Source organism: Cuculus canorus, chromosome 1 (genome assembly GCF_017976375.1).
Source record: "Cuculus canorus isolate bCucCan1 chromosome 1, bCucCan1.pri, whole genome shotgun sequence".
Classification (NCBI taxonomy): domain Eukaryota; kingdom Metazoa; phylum Chordata; class Aves; order Cuculiformes; family Cuculidae; genus Cuculus; species Cuculus canorus.
The window spans coordinates 125,655,596-125,670,628 of NC_071401.1; the positions used below are offsets into that span (position 1 = coordinate 125,655,596).

At 53.8% G+C, this 15,033-nt stretch overlaps 1 protein-coding gene across 1 annotated transcript; it reads left to right on the forward strand.

The window, feature by feature from the left end:
• Positions 1-7,242: 7,242 nt before the first annotated feature.
• Positions 7,243-11,681, forward strand: GPR162 (G protein-coupled receptor 162). The gene is made up of 4 exons (XM_009566698.2): positions 7,243-8,655; positions 9,764-9,953; positions 10,516-10,667; positions 10,834-11,681. Exons 1-4 carry the CDS (start codon positions 7,816-7,818, stop codon positions 11,359-11,361), a joined length of 1,710 nt encoding a protein of 569 aa, XP_009564993.1. The 5' UTR covers positions 7,243-7,815; the 3' UTR covers positions 11,362-11,681.
• Positions 11,682-15,033: the final 3,352 nt, after the last annotated feature.

A 15,033-nucleotide genomic window follows, 5' to 3' on the forward strand; every position in this document is an offset into this window, starting at 1 on the left:
ACAAGCCTTTGTAAAAAGTCCCTCCCCAGCTTTCTTGTACCCCCTTTCAGGTACTGGAAGGCCGCTATAAGGTGTCCTCAGAGCCTTCTCTTCTCCAGGCTGAAAAACTCCAACTCTGTCAGCCTGTCCTCACATGGGAGATGTTCCAGCCCTCTGATCATCTTTGAAGGCATCCTCTGAATGGCTTTGTGAGGACCATGACACCAGAGGAACCAGCACACCAGCTGGAACAATGAGGAGAGCCAGAGCACTTCCCTGGCTGGGCCCAGCTCCATCCAGCACGTCAGCAGTGCTCCTGAAATCCCAGCCTATTTTTGAATTAATAAAATGTTGTTATGGTCTTGAGAAATCTCAAACATACCTAAACAAGCTACAGGAATAGGTGGTAGAAAGAAAATTGCAGTTCTGTGTTACAAATCCAAAGAAAAGAAATCATTTCAGCTCCTTCCAGATATCATAGGTTCCCAGATTAATGATTCAAGAGCTCCTAATTATCCTTTCTGTGTATGAGAACAAACAAGTAAGTGCTCAGTAATTTTGGAAAGTGGTGTAATTAAATCCTGAAACAACATTTTTACATCTTTTACAGACTGGAACTCGCTGTGCTGGGTTATCGGTGAGACCACGAGGGCAAGAGGGATGAAAAAGGAGTTAGTAACATATAGAAGAGAAGAACACAAAGCATTACATGGGGTGAGCATGGGGGCAGGGTGAGCAGTAGGATACAAACACCTCTAGCAAAGAGCATGCAGCTTCATAAAAACCATGTATTTGACAAGCCTAGCCTGATACTTCCTTTTCTCAAGGAGAATATAAGATACAAATATTTACGTATGTCACAGAGGAAAAAAATCCTGTAGAAGGTGCACAGCTGTGTAAGGAAAAAAACATTTGGCTGCCAACAAGCGCCCACAAGTTCAAATCCCAGTTTTTACAGTGCAAGCCCTTACTATTTCTGTGTAGCTCATGACCAGCGCAAGTTGTCTGTCCCCTGCTGTGAGCTATTATCACTTGCCCAATTTACAGATGAATTATCTGAGGAATCTCACTAAATTTTTCTGTACAGTGCTACAAATAGAACCAAGGTTTGGATATGACAAATGGACATTGCAGTCACTGTCTTTTTTTCTGAGGGAATATGCCAGAGTATCTGCTTGGCTCAATTTTCGTTAGCCATTAACCACACCCTGCTCGAAGAGCCAGGAAGGATGCCAGGAAACCTGCTTGCAAGCACACCAGCGTAGCCTCACGAGAGTCTGCATAAGCCATATATTGGGCTCTAAGGATGGATTTAATTGCATACATGATTTAGGAGAAACGTGTGAAACTTCCCATGGTCACTGTCAAAGTCCTGAATAAGCATCCTCAGTAACCATCAGAGCCCTGTGAAGTCAATTTGGTTATTTTATTAATGATTTTACTTCTACAGTTCTGGTGTTTGTTTCTTGGTTAATGAGCTCTGTTCCTTTAAGAATCTGGGAAGAGCATTTCCCTGGACCTGCAGAGCTGCTGCCCAGAAATAACTGATCTTTATGCAACAAACTTTTCCAGAAAACAATTTTTACCCTGACATTGAGGGGCTGGATGCCTTGGAATAGTCTAGTTAGCTAGTGAGCCTTTAGACAGCAGATCACCGTAGACCAGCCTGGCTCTGTGAGAATTAAAAATAGCTCCCAGATTTGTAAGTCCTTCTAGGAGATGAGTCGGGGGGGGGGGTGGGGGGTCTCACGTCTAGCCTGGACTTCCTAGATACACAGGGAACCATGTGTATCTAGGGGCTTCAGGTTTTCCAGATCCGAGCACTGGTCTTCCTTTGCATGTGCACTGTCAATATACAGAATGTACACAGTTGTGACCCACTGCTTATCAAAACCAGTGAAACCAGGCGTCTGGAAATCCTAGGCAAATAAACAGAGTCTTTTAAATCCATTTAGCTGAGATGGTTGGGTGGATGAGCATCTGCTCTGGAGTACGACAGCCCTAGGTCGTACGCTCTTCTTCTTCATTCCGCTTCACAGTAAATCTTCAGTTTTGTGCTCTCATTCAAAGTAAGAACCCAGGCACATTTGCAAACACAAGAAGCCTCCTCGAGATGGGAGCACCTGTCCCCATCCCGCTCTGCTCACCAATCTCTGTAGAGCTGATGCTGTGCTGCAGGGTGGCCCTAGCTGAGCAGAGCTGGGGCAGGCAGGCAGCACAGAATGTGCCAGAAGCTTGGTTTGCTGTTTCCCTGAGATATCAGAGGATTTATTCACCCACGCAGTCAGGCTAACAACTCACGCTAAGGAGACTCAACTTCTGAATCAGAAGAGGATGGTAATGTGGAAGTTTATCACGCTAAGTAATTCATACAAATGACACAATTGGAGCTGCATAAATGTTTACATTTGTGGATAGAGACCACCTCACTTCAAAGCACAAACCTCTCGCAAATGACAGGAGTTGAAAAGAAACGATGGGGGGGGTGCATTATTGTCTTTTCTCATGTCTTCAACTCATGCTATGACTGGAGTGACCACTGAATCAGACCACTCCGGGGCTGTTCCACCACAGCAATTCCTGCATGCCAGAGAATAGCCAGAGCACAGCAGCACGGTTGACACTTGCCTTCCCCAAAAGTGCCTCCTATCATTTATCTGGTGCAAAGCACAATCTGTTCTAGTGGCTCCTCATTCTTCTCATTGTCTCTAAAAGAGGCCCCAGTCACAATGACCAGCGCAATGCAAACAGGTCTTGTCTCAGAGGTGATCTCTTGTATGTCTCTGGATACTGCTGGCCCAGGCCTGAGGAGCACCAGTGCTTTCAGCTTTCTTACTCAGGAGTCTCTCTTTCTGCTGACCATACAAACCTCAGATGAAATTCCTTGGCATCCAAGGCACTCAGAATCACCTCAGACCCTATTTAGAATTATGTATGAAATCTGCCCTGTCAGAGGGGGTGACAAAATTGGGTAGATCTTAGATCTGTAGGGTCAGGTCCATTTGCTGTCCATGCTAAATTGCTCATGTTGTCCTAATATAAACTGAGGTGCTAAAGTAGCTGCACTCTAACTGTCCAGAAACACGGACTCCAACCCCACTCTCAGTTCTGATGGTGGAGAGGAGTGCAGAGATTTTGGTAGACTTGTTCCTAAAAGGAGCAAAAAGGATAGTGCTAGTGCCCTCACTTCAGTAGCAAGACCATGACTGAGGAAACTGAGATGTTCATTGCCTTCTGAAGACTTTCTAGCCAGGATTGCCCTCACTGAGGTGGCGCAGATGGAGAAGGACCTCTATCCTTCTGACACAACCATCCCATTCCTCTGAGTATTACTCCCACTCTGTCTCCTACCTTCTCTTCCCCTTTCCATGTACGTGGGACCACTCTGCTGCAAGCGATCCAATGGAAGAGACCATCACAGCAGCTGAGTAAACGGACCCAGCCCAAGGAAGCTTCCTGGTCCCTCTGCTCTCCAAGCATCCATTGCAGGTCTCTCTGTCATCTCTTTGCCTTTCTATGCCAGCGCCCATCCTCCTGATGCCTCTTAGTGTACCTCCACCTCTGGAAACAGGAACCCGGCACTCTCTTAGAATCATAGAAATGGATCGAGCTGGAAGGGACCGCGAAAGTCATCTAGTCGACCCCCCTGCAGTGAGCAAGGACACCTTCAACTCGATCAGGTCAACCTGACCTCCCGTCCTGCAGCTTGCATTCCCAGGGGGTGCTCAACTTGTCCCACGGAGCAGCCGGGATGGGCACATGGAACGGAAGAGATGTGCAAGAGGCAGGAGGGATGTCTGAGACGCAGCAGGGATGTTCGTGAGGGGCAGTAGAGATAAGCGTGAGGTGCTGCAGGGATGCGTGAGGGGCATCAGGGATGCACGAGGGGCAGCAGGGATGAGCGAGAGACAGGAGGGATGCACACGAAGGGACGCTGGGATGTGTGCGAGGGTCAGCAGGGATGCACACAAGGGGCAGCACAGATGCATGAGGGGCAAGGGAGTTGCATGCAAGAGGCAGCAGGGATGCATATGAGGGGCAGCAGGGATGCACAAGAGGGGCTGCAGGTCTGCACACGGGACAGAAGGGATGCACTGGAGAGGCAGCAGGGACGCACAAGGGGCAGCAGGGACGTGCAAAAGGGGCAGCAGAGATGCACGCGAGGGGCAGGAGGAATGCACGAGGGCAGCAGGGATGGGGGAGGGACAGGAGGGATGTGCAAAAGCGGCAGCAGGGATGTGTGTGAGGGTCAGCAGGGATGCAGACAAGGAGCAGCAGAGATGTATGAGGGGCAAGAGGGATGCACGTAGGGAGCAGCAGGGATGGACACGGGGGGCAGCAGGGGTGCACGAGAGGATGCAGAGACGTACGCAAGGGGCATCAGGGATGCAGATGAGGGGCAGCAGGGAAGCATACGAGGGGATGAGGGGCAGCAGGGCACACATGAGGATGCAGAGACGTACGCAAGGGGCATCAGGGATGCAGATGAGGGGCAGCAGGGAAGCATACGAGGGGATGAGGGGCAGCAGGGCACACATGAGGGGCAACAGAGCTGCACAAGAGGATGCAGGGATGCACACGAAGGGCAGCAGGGCTGCACACGAAGGGCAGCAGGGATGCACGCGAGGGGCAGCAGGGCTGCACACGGGGGGGCATCAGGGATGCATGAGGGGCAGCACGGATGCACACGGGGGGGCAGCAGAGATGCATGAGGGGCAGCACGGATGCACACCACCCCCGGCTGAGCCCCCCGCGTTCCCCGCTCCCGCCGGGCGGGGCCGGGGCGGCTCCCCCGCCCGCCTGGCCGTCCCGCCCTCCGCCCGCCCGGCCCGGCGAGGCTCCGCTCCCCGCCCCTCGCCGCCCGGAGCGCGGGGCCGCGGCGGGGACCGGGGCGCGGTGCGGGCGGGCGGAGGCAGCGCATCCGCGCGGGGCGCCCGTCGCCATGGCAGCGCTTGGCTCCGGCGAGAGGTAAGATGGGTCCCCGCGGCCCCCGCCGCCCGCCCAGAGCCGCCCCGCGCTGCCCCGCCGCCCCGCGGGAGCCGCCGCCGCGCCCGGGATGCGGGGAGACCGGGGGGGGGGTGGGGAGGGAGGGGGCAGCGCCGCAACCACCGCGCCCCGGGGCATCACCGCATCCCCCCTTGCATCCTGGGGCATCACCGCACACTCTCTGCATCCCAGGGCAACACTGCACACACACCCCCCGCCACGCATCCCAGGGTGTCACCGCACCCCCTGCGTCCTGGGGCACTACTGAACCTCCCACATCCTGGGGTATCACTGCACCCCCCCTGTATCCTGCGGCATCACAGCACCTCCTGCATCCTGGGGCATCAATGCATCCCCCACATCCCGGGGCATCACCGCACACCCCCTGCATCCCAAGGCATCACTGCACCTCCTGCATCCCGGGGTATCACCACACTCCGGGGCATCACCGCACCCCCTGTATCCCAAGGCATCACCACATCCCCTGCATCCCAGGGCATCCCAGCACCTCCCACATCCTAGGGCATCATTGCACACACACCCCCACACACACCCTGGGGCATCATCACACCCTGGACATCCCCGCTCCCTCTTACATTTATTCTGGGTCATCTCCTTGCAGCCCCCCCCGCCCTCAACCCCTGCTGGGTCCCCAGCCCCAGGAGTCACCCCACTGGGATGCACGGTGAGGGGAATGGGGGCTCTGGCCGTAGAGCAGGGCCAGAGAAGGGTGGTTGTCCCCGAGCTGGCCATCCTGCAGCAGCTCCAGGAGCGGGAGGGGAGCAGAATGGGGCCCTAAAGCCAGGGGGGTTCCTGCCTCATCAAGGAGGCAGTGGTGGGCGAGCAGAACAAGCTGGGTGGGAAGGGCAGCCCAAGGAGGTGCTGCAAGGAAATTGGTTCCCCTGGGATTATCAGGGCCGGCGAGCTTCGGAACCGTCTCCAGAGGCTGCAGGCCTAACTGCAAGAGCGATGGCACTCGGGGGGGGGGGGGGGAGGGGTTGGGGGGAAATGAACCAGCGCAGAATGGGGGCATCGACAATCCAGTCATGGCAAGCTGCTCCAAGCAGGAAGGAAAGGAGGCAAAGCCTCAGGTGGTTACAGAGGGTGAGAAAATACGGAGAAGCAGAAGAAAGAGGAGGAGTGGGAACTGAGCCATTATCTTAGACTTGGGGAGCACTGATCTATCCATGGAAAGATAAGTTTATGTCTGCTCTGGTCAAGGCTCAGAATAGGCTTATACCTTTCTGGAATAAACTACTTGGGTGTCCCCTACGGACGGAGACAGGAGAGGTGGTGTGAGCTGGTAGGACGATGGCAAAGGTGGGTAGTCCCAGGACTAGGTTAGCAAGTCTTGTTTGCTGGATTTGTAACCATGGAGTGTCAGGAGACCAGAGCTGCTCTAGCAGAAACATGCCAGTTGATGAAATGTGTGGCTGAAGGACTTGTGTTTCGAGGCTGTGGAGTGGTGGTATGCACCCATGGATGGGACGGGATCGGAGTGGCAGAATGCAATCCAGAGCACTGGTGGAGAAAAGCTGAGGTCCAAAGACTGAGCTGTGGAAGCTGTGTGGTAAGATCAAGGGGTAGGAACGTGTGTGTGGGGAGGGCAGGACCCGAATAGCAGAGAGTAACGTGAATTGGGCCTTCCTTTACCGAAATTAATTTAGTAGCGCTTTTGGTGGGAAGCTTCAGACTGGTGAGCACAGAGTGTCTCAGCAGCACTGGAAGGAGTTGCTGGCGGCCAGAGTCCAGCCTGAGATATGTGAGGACTGGTGCAGATTTGGCTCTTCTGTTCCCTGAAGGACACAGGGAGTGCTTTGCCTAAATCATGACCAGGTATTTGTGTAGGCAAGGAGAGAGAGATATCCAGGGAGACTGAATGATCTTAAATTACTTTTTTCTCTCTTCTACAGTGAACCTCGTGCCCTGAATCTCCAAGGGAACCTTTGAAAAGGATCTTCCCCTCCCTGCCATCTCCTTATTGTTTGCCAGCTCTGCCCTGCGCCGTGCAGGGAAGCTTGAAAGAACTGTCTGATTCCTGGAGGACAGCAAAAAGGACACTACAGCGAGGGTGCCGTGAGGTCTTGGATAGGGAACCCTCTGAATCTTGTTCTTCACCCTTCACGCTCCGCTGATGGCTCTCTGACAGCCTTGGCGGGAACCTCTACCTGGCCACGAGCGTGGCATTTGGTGAGAAGGGGGTTACACACATTGTATGTGCCACCCTCACCGCTTCTGCGGGACCTTTGTCCTGCCTCCCATCTTCTCTGAAACTCTTGGCTAGCTCCTCATTCAGTAGAACACTGGGCAGCAGGCACCTGCTACTACCAAACTCTTTGGAGTCCCTGTTTGCGTGTGGCCATCACCAATCCCAGCAGAAGGTGGTCCCTGAGACAGAAAGTGCCTGGTGGGCACATGAAGTAAGGAGAGCTTTTTATTTGGGGGAAGAGTGGAGGAGGGGGATGAAATAGATGGGGAGGGGAAAAAAACGTGATCCCCAGAAAGAGAGGGAAGCAGCACTGGCAAGTGTTCATGAGAAACAGAGAGAGAGAAGGTGGAAGAAAGAAAAAGAAAGAAGACAAGGGGAAAAGCAGGTGAAATAGTTAGAATAAGGGAAAGAAATATAAGCAAACAGAAGGGAAAGGGAGGACTTAAGGTGAGACAGAGTTGACTGCTGTTCTGCCTAGCACCTCGTGGCAATGCCTTGAACAACCCCTCCAGCCTGCGTACACCTGTCATCACAGCAGCAGCAGATGAGGAGGGACGTGTCTCCCCCAGTGCGGAGTCCCACTCGCCCTCTTACAAGATCCCAGCAGCCGGGGCAGGGTGCAGCCTAGCAGGTGCAGCAGCATGGGGGACTCTGATTCAGAGTCCACTTTGCACAACAATTCACTGTGGTGGCTGGCATGTGGGATGTTAGCCCTGTTGGCCAATTCTTGGATTATCCTCAGCATCACAGCCAAACAACAGAAACACAAGCCTTTGGAGCTGCTGCTATGCTTCCTTGCTGGGACCCACATCCTTATGGCAGCAGTACCCCTCACCACCTATGCTGTGGTTCAGCTGCGGCGTGAGTCCTCCGACTACGACTGGAATGAAAGCATCTGCAAGGTCTTTGTCTCCACATACTACACCCTGGCGCTGGCCACCTGCTTCACTGTGGCCTCCCTCTCCTACCACCGGATGTGGATGGTGAGATGGCCAGTCAACTACCGGCTGAGCAATGCCAAGAAGCAGGCTCTGCACGCTGTCATGGGTATCTGGATGGTATCATTCATCCTCTCTACCCTGCCCTCCATTGGCTGGCACAACAATGGCGAGCGCTACTATGCCCGTGGCTGCCAGTTCATTGTCAGCAAGATAGGGCTGGGCTTTGGGGTCTGCTTTAGCCTCCTGCTGCTCGGAGGGATCGTCATGGGCTTGGTGTGTGTGGGTATCACTTTCTACCAGACCCTGTGGGCACACAGAAGACGCCGGCAGTGCCGCCATCAAAGGGCAGAGGAAGCATCATCCTGCTCTTCATCAGCACACACCACTTTCAATGTGCCGGCCATTGTAGTGGAGGATGTACGAGGCAAAAGGAGGTCTTCGCTGGATGGCTCCGAGTCAGCCAAGACCTCCTTGCAGATGACCAACCTCATCAGTGCTATTGTCTTCCTGTATGACACACTCACTGGGGTGCCTATCTTGGTAAGAAGCGAGTTCTCCCTTTCCCTTCAGAGTCTGCAGTTAAACTAGATTTCTGTTTCTCTGAAGTTTTAGAGAAGAAACTCTGTCGTCTGTCCACCAGCTGCAGAGTTGCTGCATCTGAATCTGGGTTATTCTGAGGGTCTGTTTTAAAAAGATTGCTGTAATTCTCTCATCCTTCCATCGTAGCATTTTCTTAAGTCAAATCTAAACCTGGGGAATACACACCGCACAGCTAAAACCACTGTGAATTTTTTAAGTGGCTGAGAGGAGAGGAAATTATTCTGCAAGCTTACAGGGGGATCTGTCTCCATGAAAACAATGAGATTTCTATTTCTCCAGATTGCTTCTGGAGAACAGATACACCAGCTTTAAAAGCTGTTGCAAACAGTTTTGTTTTTCCTTCTGCTTGCATGGTTGTAGTCAGCATCCAGGTTTTGGCTGGCTGGTTGATTGTCTGCAAGACTGGAAAGCTGGGGAAGTTCTCAAAGGAAATCATGAAAAGAACAAAGGCTTAGTCACTGTTGGTTTTTGTTTTTTTTCCCAATGGCTGTGTCCTTTGTTAGCACCTGTTTAGTTTCAGCTCATAATGAGCACAGGAAAGAATGCATGCTAACACCAGGTCTCATGTTAGAGATCACACAGCTTGGAATGTGGCCCAGCAAACCTGGGGCAGCACCCCAGGAACAGTTTTTCAGGGGGGCATGGGCTAATGAATGGATGAATCATAGAATCATAGAATGGTTTGAGTTGGAAGGGACCTTAAAGATCATCCAGTTCCAACCCTTCTGCCATGGGCAGGAACACCTCCCACTAGATCAGGCTGCTCAAGGTCCCATCCAGCCTGGCCTTGAACACCTCCAGGGACAGGGCAGCTGTGACTTTCCTGGGCAACCTGTGCCAGTGCCTCACCACCCTCATTGTGAAGAATTTCCTCTTTATGTCTAGTCTAAATCTTCCCCTCTCCAGTTTATAGCCATTGTCCCTAGTCCTATCACTATATGCCTTTGTAGACAGATTACATTCTACTACAGAATTGACTGGTATCTTTCTGCCTTGATCCATACTTCTGTCTTGTTTCTCCACGTTTTTTCTCTTCCATACCTCAAAGGTCGTGAGCTTTTTTAGCCTGCGCTATGATACAGCCCCAACTTGGATGGTCCTGGCTGTGCTCTGGTGCTCCATGGTACAGACCTTGCTGCTCCCCTCCTTCATCTGGTCCTGTGAGCGCTACCGAGCAGATCTCCGCACTGTGTGGGAGCAGTGTGTGGCTATCATGTCAGAGGAAGATGGAGATGATGGTAAGCTTCTCACCACTCCACCGTCACTTTTCTTCACTAACCTCCCCAAAAAAACTGCAGAGGAAAGAGGGGTCTGCCTTGGGAAAAGACCTGGTGGCAGTAGGAGTGGTGGTGTGTGTGGCTAGGTGGGATTCATTTTATAGCTTGGAGTCAGCAACCACGAGAAAATTTATTCTGGAGAGCACTCCGCCACTCACTTGCTGCCTTAGGACTCACTAGCATCCAGGAAAAATTAGTGCAACATCCTTTGCAATAGATGCAAGGGTAGCGATGGTGTGTGCAGCTGCCAAACCACAATGAAAGTGACACGCTGGGCCTCAGCCCAACTTGCTGATCCAAAGGTCCAAGTTCTGGCAGTGAGCAATTCAAAAGCAAGACAGAACAAACAGGGCAGTCTTAGGGTGCTTTAAGGCTGCTGCGAGCAGAAAGAAGAGGTCTTTGTTCAGAGATGAGCTACAAGTAGGGCAGAAGTCAAACAGGTGGTGGATGGTGTCCAGGTGCCCTGATAACACTGCTCTTCTGGCTGACAAGTGTTGACTGCCATTCTCCCCTTTGCCAACAGATGGTGTGTGTGATGATTATGGTGATGGCAGGATCTGCAAAGTGAGATTTGATGCGAACGGTGCCGCAGCTGTGAAGCGGGACTCCCGGGACATCAAGCTGCTACCCATGCACCACATGTTGTTGCCCCAGGACAATGTGCACTACCTGCAGGTGAGCTTAGAGCTCGCAGGGGCAGCCCTGCAGCCCACTTTCTTCTCCATCAGTCTCCCACGCCTTTGTGTCCTCTTGACTGTCTTCTCTGAGAAAGCCTCAGCTACTCCCCTCCTGTTCTGTCTCTTCAAGTCTTCTGTCACCTGCCTCCTTCTCTGTTTTCCAGGTCCCTATCTCCCGGAGAATGTCACATGATGAAACTAACATTTTCTCCGCCCACCGCTCTGCTCCATCCTTCCTACACAAGTGGTCTTCATCTGATGACATCCGCATTTCCACTCCCCGCAAGCTTGGAGGCCCTGGCTTCTTGCCTCCTCACCTGCATGACTACCAGCACCGCCGGCGGCCCCCAGAAGACGAGCTGACGACCCTACGGCAGTTTTTAGAGGGGGGGCTGTTGCCCAGGGGCTCCAGCTCCAGTGCCTGCTTCTTCCGAGATGAGATCACCACGTTCATCGACGAGACACCACAACCCACCCCAGCCTGCAGCCCACGGCACTCCCGTCTCCCAGTTGCATCACGCCGTGATCGCCGCCTCTCCCTCGGCAGCAGAGAGGAGGAGAACACTGACCGGCCACGGCGCTGCTCCTTGGCTGGCAACGAACCCTGGCATCTGCAGGATGGAGAGCAGACGCCGTGTGAAAGGACCCTTGAGGCTTGCGAGTCACAGACCTTCCAGGATCCCAAACTATGAAAGACAGCATCAAAAACATTCAGTGCCATCATGATTTTTAAATAAAACTCCAAGTGTTCCCTTTGTCCTGGGACCCGATCACTAATTTGCATTCTCATCTTTCTCGCCAGCAGGCAGGAAACATGGCACCCCACACTGGTGGGGGGACAAGAAGTGGGACAGACCTGCAGAAGAGAGCGCGAAGGACAGCCTGTGCCTGCTCTCAGGTTGCAAACACACCCACTGCTGCCACCGACACTTGGCACCCTTGCCAGTCCCTTCCCCTTGTGAACTCCACCCTCGCATCCGCTCTGCCCTAACAGACAAGGCAGGTGCAGAATGGTATTAAAATTCTATATTTGGAGTGTCAATCGTGTGTCTGTTTTTAAAATAGTATATTAGTAATAATTTTGTTTCCATAGAAACAAAGTGACTGGCCCAATGTTTGATGAAGCTTCACAGGCTTCTGGAAGGGAATGTGGAACATACAAGGCTCCTTTCCTCCCTCTCCATCCCTTTCTTGTCTGTGCATCAGGAAGGCAGCAGATGTTTAGCAGCCCAGGGAAGGGAACAAAGCCCCTAGAGAAGGTGTCATGGGAGCTGTGTTGAAAAATTTTCCTGTCCATTTCAGGGGAGACTTGGGCGGCCTAGAGCTAAGCAGGAGCATCCTCTATGCCTTCTATTATTACTCAGCAAATGGTATTGCTTTGAGGTAACCCCAGGGCTAAAAACAGGTTCACTCCAAAAAGACCCTGACCCACAACATCTCGTTTCAATGATGCAAATTGTTTATTCCAGTCCAAACTTTGCATGGAACACAATGGCTCAAACTTCTCACCCAAACAGAAAAGCTGACAGAGCCTTACATGAGGAAGGCTCCAAACTGACCATTCCATCAAAGCTAGCAGCTGTGAGGGCTGGACCAGGCTTCTGACCCACGCAGGACTCTTGGAAGGGAGGTGCACAGGTAGCATCTAGGAGGTAGACCTTCTTCTGCCTGGAGTTCCAGCCATGTGCAAAGGTTTGGCTGCATCAGAGGGCCTGTGGGGAAGGATGTCCCTTCACCTCCAAAATGCTTCTCCATGTGTTGGGACTTGGTCTATAGAATCATAGAATTACAGAATCATAGAATCCCAGAATGGTTTGAGTCAGAAGCGACCTTAAAGGTCATCCAGTTCCAACCCCCCTGCCATAGGCAGGGACACTTTCCACTAGATCAGGCTGCCCAAGGCCCCATCCAACCTGGCCTTAAACACCTCCAGGGATGGGGCAGCCACAGCTTCCCTGGGCAACCTGTGCCAGTGCCTCACCACTCTCACAGGAAAACATTTTTTTTGTAAGATATCATCTAAACCTCCACTCTTTCAGGTTAAAACCATTCCCTTTCATCCTATTCCTGCACTCCCTGATACAGAGCCCTAGCTTTCCTGTAGCCCCCTTTAAGTACTGTGAGGTTACTATAAGGTCTCCATGGAGCCCTCTCATCTCCAGGTTAGACAAGTGTAGCTCTGTCCACCTGTCTGTGTACAGGAGGTGCTCCAGCCCTCTGATCAACTTCATGGCCTCCTCTGGACTCGATCCAACAGGTCCATGTCCTTCCTGCACTGAGGACTCCAGAACTGAATTCAGGACTCCAGGTGAGGTCTCACCAGAGCAGAGTAGAGGGACAGAATCCCTTTCCTCACCCTGCTGGTCACTCTGCTTTTGATGCAGCCCAGGACACAGCTGGCTTTCTAGACTGCAAGCACACATTGCCAGCTCCTGTTGTACTTCTCATCCACCTGCACCCCCAAATCCTTCTCTTCAGGGCTGGTCCCAAACCATTTTCTTCTCAGCCTGCATTTGTGCTTCGGATTACCCCAGCCCAGGCGCAGGGCCTTGGACTTGGCCTTGAACTGTCAAAGCGTGCCTTGTCCCTGGCATGGATTCTGAGAGATTAACCATAACCTCTTATGAGACATCCCATTGGAGGGGTCTGGGTGTCCCGTACCAAAGGGAGCGTTAGTGCTGGGGGATGCTCCACGGACACTTGGACAAAGGACCACATCAGACAAGGAGGTGCCAGGGCTCTGCTGGTTCCTGCAGGACCAGGCTGGCCCACGCACTCAAGGAGTGGCAGCAAGTCACAGAATCATGGCTGAGCCATGGGGGTCAGGGGCTGATATGTGGAGGATGGGGGTGAGCTGTGGGGATCGGGGCCTGAGATGTTGGGGACAGGGGCTGAGATATGGGGGAAAGGAACTGGGGGCTGAGATGTGGGGTTGGGGTCTGAGACATGAGGGTTGAGGACTGAGCCATAGAGGGCCGTGGCTGGGATGTGAGGATGGGAGCTGTGACACGAGGATGGGGGCTGCGACGTTTTGTTGGGGGCTGAGCTGTGGAGGACAGGGGCTGAGATGTGGGGCCAGGCACTGAGCCATGGGGCCGGGGCTGAAATGTGTAGGGTGGGGGCTAAGATGTGGGGTCCAGGGGGTGAGAAGTGACGATGGTGGCAGAGACATGCAGATGGAGGCTGAGCCATGTGGTTGGAGACTGAGCCACGGGGACAAGGGCTGTGGCGTGGAGCTGGGTGCTGAGCCATGGGGTCAGGTGCTGAGATGTGGGGTCAGAGGCTGAGCTGTAGGGCCGGGGCTGAGATGTGTAGGACAGGGGCTGAGATGTGGGGTCCATGGGGTCCATGGGATGAGAACTGAGGATGGTGGCTGGGATGTTTAGATAGGGCTGAGCCATGGGGTTGGAGACTGAGCCATGAGGACAAGGGCTGCAATGTGGGGTCAGGGGCTGAGCTGTGGGGGTCAGGGACTGAGCTGTGGGGTTCAGGGGCTGAGATGTGGGGCTGGGGGCTGAGATGAGGGGGACAGGGTCTGAGCCATGGAGCTAGGGGCTGAGCTGTGGGTCCTGGGCTGAGATGTTATAGATCGGGGGCTGAGCTGTGAGGCTGGTGCTGAGATGTTATAGGATGGGGGCTGAGTTATGGGGTCCAGGGGTTGAGAAGTGACGAGGGTGGCCAGGATGTGCAGATGGAGGTTGAGCCATGGGGTCAAAGACTGAGCTGCAGGAACAAGGGCTGCAACGTGGAGCCGGAGGCTGAGCGGGGGGGGGGGGGCGGTCAGGGGCTGAGATGTGGGGACAGGGCCTGAGATGTGGGGTCCAGGGGGTGAGAACTGAGGATGGCGGCCAGGATACACAGATGGGGGCTGAGATATGGGGGGCCAGGGGCTGAGATGGGTGTTCGGGAGCCATGGGGAACAGGAGCTGAGCTGTGGGGTCGGGGTCTGAGATGGGGGGCTAGGGACTGAAATGTTGGGTTGGAGGCTGAGCCGTGGGGACAGGGCCTGAGATGTGGGGGCCGGGACTGAGATGTGGCCTATGGGGCTGAGCCGTGGAGGACGGGGGCTGAAATGTGGGGCTGGGGACTGCTATGTAGGGGACAGGGGCTGAGCCATACGGGTCAGGGGCTGAGATGTACAGGACGGGGGCTTAAACGTGGGGGTGAGAAGTGAGGACGGCGGCCGATGCGCAGATGGAGGCTGAGCTGCGACACGGGGCTGAGCCGCGATGCCTGACACTGAGCCGCGGGCACCAGAGCTGCGACGCGGCGGGGGAGGGGGGCTCATCCTTGGAGCCTGCGGCTGCTCGGAAGGCACAAAGCCGCCGCGCGTTACCGCGCCTGAGCAACCGCCCCGCTGCCGG

Bases quoted from the DNA above. Each gene is read 5' to 3' on its own strand.
- GPR162 (XM_009566698.2), top strand. From the start codon at position 7,816: ATGGGGGACTCTGATTCAGAGTCCACTTTGCACAACAATTCACTGTGG. The intron at 8,656-9,763 runs GTAAGAAGCGAG...CATACCTCAAAG, and splicing joins TCACTGGGGTGCCTATCTTG to GTCGTGAGCTTTTTTAGCCT. The intron at 9,954-10,515 runs GTAAGCTTCTCA...CTTTGCCAACAG, and splicing joins AGAGGAAGATGGAGATGATG to ATGGTGTGTGTGATGATTAT.